Source organism: Physcomitrium patens, chromosome 23, assembly GCF_059467195.1.
Source record: "Physcomitrium patens ecotype Gransden chromosome 23, ASM5946719v1, whole genome shotgun sequence".
In the NCBI taxonomy this organism is placed as follows: domain Eukaryota; kingdom Viridiplantae; phylum Streptophyta; class Bryopsida; order Funariales; family Funariaceae; genus Physcomitrium; species Physcomitrium patens.
This window is the reverse complement of record NC_143432.1, coordinates 7,322,274-7,329,542: the sequence shown is the minus strand read 5'-3', so window position 1 is coordinate 7,329,542 and position 7,269 is coordinate 7,322,274. Positions and strand designations below refer to the sequence as shown.

General features: G+C 38.8%; 2 protein-coding genes across 2 annotated transcripts; one reads left to right on the top strand and one right to left on the bottom strand.

Annotated features, from left to right (window-relative positions):
• The first annotated feature begins 255 nt into the window (after positions 1–255).
• On the top strand, positions 256–2,394 carry LOC112276007 (epoxide hydrolase 3). Its single transcript, XM_024506916.3, has 2 exons — positions 256–1,237; positions 1,735–2,394. The coding sequence occupies exons 1-2, from the start codon at positions 759–761 to the stop codon at positions 2,243–2,245; spliced, it is 990 nt and encodes a 329-aa protein (XP_024362684.1). The 5' UTR covers positions 256–758; the 3' UTR covers positions 2,246–2,394.
• Positions 2,395–3,041: 647 nt separating this feature from the next.
• On the bottom strand, positions 3,042–4,420 carry LOC112276008 (prefoldin subunit 2). Its single transcript, XM_024506917.3, has 3 exons — positions 4,323–4,420; positions 3,666–4,105; positions 3,042–3,464 (listed from the first exon to the last, which is right to left on the bottom strand). The coding sequence occupies exon 2, from the start codon at positions 4,099–4,101 to the stop codon at positions 3,682–3,684; it is 420 nt and encodes a 139-aa protein (XP_024362685.1). The 5' UTR covers positions 4,102–4,105; positions 4,323–4,420; the 3' UTR covers positions 3,042–3,464; positions 3,666–3,681.
• Positions 4,421–7,269: the final 2,849 nt, after the last annotated feature.

Sequence of the window (7,269 nt, the reverse complement as noted above, 5' to 3'; positions counted from 1 at the left end):
GGCATCATGTTTTTCTTACAATGTGGACTTGTGGGTTCAATTCCACAACATTGTGATCTCTAAATCTGGCCGTCACCAAATGGAATAGAAACTTTCGGGAAGCATGATAACACGTAGAAATAGAAATATTTGTGGAGGTGTAATAAAATACAATGAAAACAAAATCTATTTTCTGGATTGGATAAAACATCGCAATCAATTTCATGCTCCAAATTAAGAATCTCGAATCGAAAATAAGAGTGTTTGTTTCAGATGCAATACTCTTTGCCCGCTACGTTTGTGCTAGGATTTTATTTCACTTTATGGTTATGTTTTCTAACCTCTGTAAGTTATCAAATAGCAAAGCAAAAACAATCAGAAAAGTTTTTGGCCGTGTCTATAATCTGTTTTGGCATGTGACTTGGGAGATTTAAATTAATTTATGAGGTGGGTTGTTGAAAAGTTAAAAAACTTGATTCTCAAACAACAGTCTATGAAATATATCACTATTCATTCGTTTCGATCATCAAAGTCACATCGTTGATGGTTTACGTGTTGGATCACGATTGTGACCTCGATTGCTCGCGGGAAGCGTAACGAGATGCACGACGTTTTCTCCTAAGGTTCTTATCGCACCGATTTAGAGACGCAGCTGCAGGGGTGGGCGGGGAAGAATTCGCGAGACGTGAGGGGTTTTTGAGGTCGCAGCAGGGATTTGCGGGAATTTTCTTTAGAGTTTTTTTGTGGGGGCTTAGGGTGTATGTGAGAATCGAGAAGAGATGGAGGTGCTGAGCAGCAAACTGCCGAACATCAGGCATCGAACGGTGAAGACGAACGGCATCAGCATGCACATTGTAGAGCAAGGCGAAGGGCCCATGGTGCTGCTCCTCCATGGATTCCCCGAATTCTGGTACTCATGGCGCTTCCAGATTCCCGCTCTGGCTGAGGCGGGGTACCGCGTGGTGGCGCCTGATGTGCGAGGCTATGGGGAGACGGATGCCCCCAAGAACCCGCATGTGTACACTTCGTGCCATCTCGTGGGTGATTTGGTCGGACTCCTGGACGCTCTCGAGGAGAAGCGCGTGTTCGTGGTGGGACATGACTGGGGCGCCAAGCTTGCGTGGGATCTTTGTCTGCTGAGGCCGGATTGTGTGAAGGCCGTGATCTGCTTGAGTGTTCCGTTCTTCCCCCGATCGCCGAAGCGGAGTTCCATTCGCGGATACTACGAGACCGTCGGGGAGGGCTTTTACATGTGCAGGTGGATGTTTTCTCCTCTAAATGATGTGATTCTAAAACTAGGTCTTGATTGTGTCTCCTGAAATTGACGTTTAATGTTGTACTCGGGAACCGAGTGGGTGTTTACCTAGAAGCACAAAAATTCTTTGAGTTTTCGTTTCTTGTCAACACACAGGTGATGGGTAACCAAATGGTTGACGAGAAATTCGCACTTTTCCATAGTTTCGTGAACCATGCACGCCATGGCCGTGTGAGAATAGAGATATGGTGTGTTGCCATGAAAGGAAAATTGCCATGAAACCCTATGAGCGTGGAAAACGTCGCGCATTTCAAACAGGAGTTTGTGTGAAGAGGTGTACCAAGTTAGGACGATTATCGACAAAATACTTGCCTCGAGATACGGTGCCACGAAGTATGCTGTATTCTTTCTTGCCCACCGTCCAATTTAGTTCCAGCACCATATGGCAACCCATGACGATTCTGACACACAGCTTGCTGCTCGTTTGGGGCCATTTGCAGATTCCAGAAACCTGGTCGTGCAGAAAGGGACTTTGCACGAATAGGGACAACTGCCACCCTGTCCAAGCTCCTTTTCCCGCCACGAAACAGCTTCATTGCCCCAAAAGATAAGGAGCTGATGGAGTCGATTCCCATGCCGAAGAAGCTGCCCGCGTGGATATCAGATGCAGACCTTCGATACTATGCACAGACTTATGAGAAATCTGGGTGGACTGGCGCACTGAACGTGTACCGCGCCATCGAAAAGAGCTGGGAGCTGCAGTCGCCGTGGACAAATGTAGGAGTGAAGACTGCGGCATTGTTTATTGTAGGTGACAAGGATCTTGTGATGGGGTTTCCTGGAGTGAAATCATATGTAAACAAAAATTTCAAGTCCTTTGTTCCCAATTTGAAGGAAGTTGTGACGCTGAAGGGCGGTCACTTTATACAGCAAGAGCAGCCAGCAAGAGTGAACGAGCTGATTATCACATTCCTTCATGAGCAAACCTTGGCCTCGAGCTCCAGATTGTAATATTCACTTGTTAGGGTTTCAAGAAGTCTCTTGCACACGCATGTTTGCGTCAGTAATACTTCTAAATCAGAAGTGCTGTGAATTGGACCCTTGTGTATATGCGTTTCATACCTGAGATCTGGTAGTCCCTTCATCTTTGTTATTGAAAATTGAGAACTTGATTTGTCGAAACTTGAACAAGATGTGCACAACAGAGCTAATGTCGGAGGCACCAGAGAAATAAAAGCCCTAAGTGAGCCAAAGGTCTACAATATAATATAAATTGGTTTTTTAGTTCATAGCGAAACTTCAGAAATTAGAGAGTCATCGAATCCATCACACAATGTGCCCTCACTTCCAAGTTTATGAAGCAGCGCTACTGCAGAGAAACGTAGTCTTCCGCAAGAAAATCCCAGGATTGCAAGCACTAAGTTACAAAAGCTCCATTCCGCAACAAACTGGAAAGTGAGACCACCATGGGCCCAATCACAATCACACCATTATGCAGAACACCCAGATAGGAAAGAACCAAGCTTACGATGTCGACTGACTAGTCGCCTGCACGTTACAGTCAAATTGGTTTCCAGTGATAGGTTCCTGAACATGTTCTTGACGTGTCCCTTCAGATTCTTTGGAGGAAAATTGACAGGTTGTTTCGTTTCATTGGTTTCTGTTGATAATCAAACAGGTATCATTCTTGCCGGTCCAGTGTTGCCAAACATAAAAAAATTGAACGAAAATTTCAGATAGATTCGAAGTGACCCAACTTATACTACCCCCCGCATCATTCCACCAGTCAAAAACGCAATTTAAGCCATTTATCACGTCAAAAAGGTGTATCTTCTCGTTGACAAATTAAAGGTGGTTGAACAAACATGGATAGCCTTGATGGTAAAGGCTCTTACGAAGTATGTTACTTGGGCAAAACTGTGGAATGCGTTGTGAACCTGCAGCAAACTGACTCTGATCATCCTCCGTAAATCCTTATGTACTAAATTCAATGCAATCTCAAACCTTTGAAAAATACAGTGCAACGTAACCACGATACGCCTTACCACCTGCATACATCACCACCTAACACCAGGCCACCGAAGCGGCAAGTAGCAGCATGCAGTTGGTTGGGTAACGAGAGGTAAAGTAGCGGGCCATGGGCTTCAAATTTAATTCACGTTGTTTATGCCTTTGCACTACAAGAATCCAATGCTGGTCGTGATAGTTGGTGTGGCCAAAATGAAAAATTCTGTGAACAAGAATTTCGGAAAATTCAATACGAAGCTTTTTCCTAAAAAATTCCCAACACATAAAGCTTGCTGTTTCGCACTAACCGCTTGCACCATAGAACAATCTAGATGCAAGGAGGTGAACAAAGGTGACTATAACCATGAAATCGGCAGATCAATCAAAGTAAATAAATGAATAAAGATAAACGCAATGCACATACCGAGGCATGTAAGCTTTTAAACCAAAACGCCTTGAGCAGCGCTTTCCTTCCCAGACATCGTCGGCACAGCATCATCGCCTTTGCGCACCTTGATCTTGTACTTAGCCTCGAACTCGGCGAACTCCTTTGTTTTCTTCTCCATCGCCTCCATGAGTCGACTAATCACTTCTTGCAAACCTTCCTTGTTCCGATTTACAGCAGGCAGCACCTCCCCCACTGTGCGCTCAACCAAAACACCTCCGATCATGCGAAAACACTTCCTACCCGGGTCCAGCGGCTGGATGGCGTTGATCACTAGCTGATGCTCATTGAGCTCCTGCTCTAGCTCATTAATCTTACTATACAACTGATTAAGCTCGGAACGCATGAAATTCCACTTCCCTGCCACTGCTTGCTCGCTCATCATCTCCATTTTATCCGCCCCGATTTCCGCCATCTCTCTACGACACCTCTCCAACAATTAATCCAAATATTCCTTCCTTAACTATCGACCCCTCCAAATTCGAAACCGCCTCCCTCTTGATCAAGAAAAACAAAAAAACAAAAAAACAATAACCCTAACACAAGACCAACCCTCAAAAATCCTAAACACAAACTCCCAGAGAAGATTTCAATTAATCCAAAGCAGAATTTCTTGAAGCGAGGAAATCTTCAAACCACAATGTGTACGTCCCTGCAACCGAATGCTCCAATCGAAGCTCCTCGCAAATCCAAAGGAAGCCGTTCAGCATCGGTCAGCTCTGGCCTCGCACGGCACCTGCGAGAAGGGACATTCTCGAGGATGTTCACACTCAAATGAGCAGAGGAGATGAACGAACGAACGAACGAACGAATTAATTAATTAAAACTGGAGTGATATGGATGGAAGTGTGGATGACTTATGGATGAAGACCTCCAATTCCGATCCCCCCCCTAAGTGAGGTTGATGTCGATGGGCGAAGTGCTGTTGGTGGGCATGGGCCCTATGCCCGTGTCCACGGTGGAATCGTTCTGAGACGAGGTCCTAAACCCGGGAAAAGCCACCTGAATTGACCACCTCTTTCCATTGTGCCCATGCATCATCGACCAGTGTGGTTGCCTTCGACGTTTAAATGTTATGAATGGATGAAAGTTGTGAATAGATGTATTTTGTGGGGATGTGTGGATGAATGGTGTCAATGGTGATGGGCGGACTTACCCTATGCCCGAGCCTTTTGACTTCCCCCACAAAGGCTACAAATAATATGTGGGTGCTAGCCAAACCATGTTATCACAAGAAGAAAAGGTTTCAAATTGCGACAGTGCATGCGATCCCTTCTAAGTTTTCCTTATCACCCACTTCACAATGAATACATGTTAATGATCATACTTTCTAATAAATAAGGTACCCTAATTTGTACATAAATTTGTACATCAACATGTATTGAAGCAAAGCTAGAATAGTTTTGTACAAAAGGAAAGTTTTTTTATTTTTTATTGTGAATCCATCAATTTTGTTCTCTTATAAGTTGTTTAAATTGTTTTGTTTATGGAACTCTTCTCAAAAGTATCAATATTATAAATTAATAATACTATTTATAGTTTATCATTTGAGTTACTAAGCAAATCATGGGTCTTATCTTTGAAGAAATTTAATGCACAACTTCAAATATAATTATTTGTCTTGATTTGTGATCATAAGTTACTTATTTTATATTAAAAAAACAAAAAAAAACAAACAACTATCAATCAACTTTTCAAAACATGTTAATGATCAGATTCAAGTCTGAAGTCTTAAGTAGTCAGTTCAATGATGTAATCTTTTTTTCACTAGTACCTGACTTTGCTCTCAATGTGGCAATCAGTTTTATTTCATAAAAAAATACACTGCAGATTTGACAAACCATTTATTGCTGCATATATACAGATATATACAGATATCTATATATATATATATATATATACACACACAAACACACATCTTCAAAAAATCACGGTTATTAAAAAATATTCAACAATTTTTTTGGTGTCTTTCTGAGATAGAGTGCCATATTTATGCTCTCTAATCATGGCTAGAAAGGTTTAAAATGTATAAAGTTAGTTGAACGGAAATTTATTCATATGTTTTAAAACCAATAGACGTTATGCGAAATAATTGAATACTGTATGATAACATAAGTTATTTGCAAAGTAAAATACAACACAAAAAAAGGTTTGGACGTATTTAACACATGTGCATATCAGCAAAATAAGAATAAATAAATATTGTTAATTCAGATTTACAGTTGGTAATTTAGACTGTGATTAATTTATATAATTTAAATTCCATGGCTCACTTTAAAAGAATTTACAGAAAACGTTATTTGGAAATAAATGAATAAAAGTAATAATTAATGTTTATTTTCATTTTATACTAAAAGTCTGAAAATTATATGTATATGAACAGTACTTACAAAAAAGTCACTTCTTAAAGAATGTAATGATACAGAGAATCATGGTATTGATTTATGAGGTTTCAGATGTCATATATGTGCATATATGTGTAAAGCCTAAATATGGAATGCATATAAGGTCCAAACACAGCATATATGTAAAGCTCATATCAAGACAAAAACCGATTGGAAATAGAATATCATACAATCGCTGTTCGTTTAAAAGAAGCATTAATGTGGACATGAAGGTTTGAAAAAAAATTTCAAAGAAAAAGATTCTTAAAAATACAGAATGCAATTCTAGAAATCTAAGTTCAAGATTACTAGGACAAGCATTACACTTTTGGGAAAGACTGTATTCGTTTATTTCTTTCTTTGTTTTGATATGATAATGAAGATTTTATTTTTTACTTTTTTATCGTGGTACTTTTTTCTGTCTACATTCACATTGTACACAATTTTAGGCATTGAATAACATTTAAAATCCATAGTAGAATTTCAACAATCTTTCAAAACTATGTTCAACTTTACATACTTAAAATAAATATGCAGGGTATCTGTGTTTATTTCAAAATAAAAATTGTGATTATTTTAAGGAAAATACAGCAATAAATTATTTATCTTGTAAGTATCATAAATTGTCTAGTTATATAATATATATATATATATATATATATATATATGTGTGTGTGTATTTATTGACAGATTATAAGTTTTCTTTCCAAATTCGTTTCATTTTTTAAACACGTTTTTTAGAGTTACAAAGTCACCACATGCTCTTTGAAAGGTTCTACATGTTTATAACTATTTAAAATAAATACACATGAATATTGGAACCACTATTATGAATAATAGCAGTACAGAGATAGACAATTGTTTACAATGTCAACAAGTTTTATGAGTTTTGTTTGTATTTTGGTTTCATATTCATCATGTGCTTTTGGATAGCATACATAATATTCGGAACATTCTGTTTTGTTTTGTTTTGTTTGTTTGTTTGTATTTTTTGTTTTTTTTTTATTGCATCATTCCAAAAACATGGTATTGTCGTGTATAACATTAAACTACATTTTTTGTATTAGTATATATATTTTTAGTCAGATTTTGATATGGTGTTGCAATTTATTGATTTTTTTACAAATGATTGTATATTTTTAGTTACTTATTTTTTTACTTTCCTTTTAGAGTATAAAATTCGTTGTTTATAAGAAAAC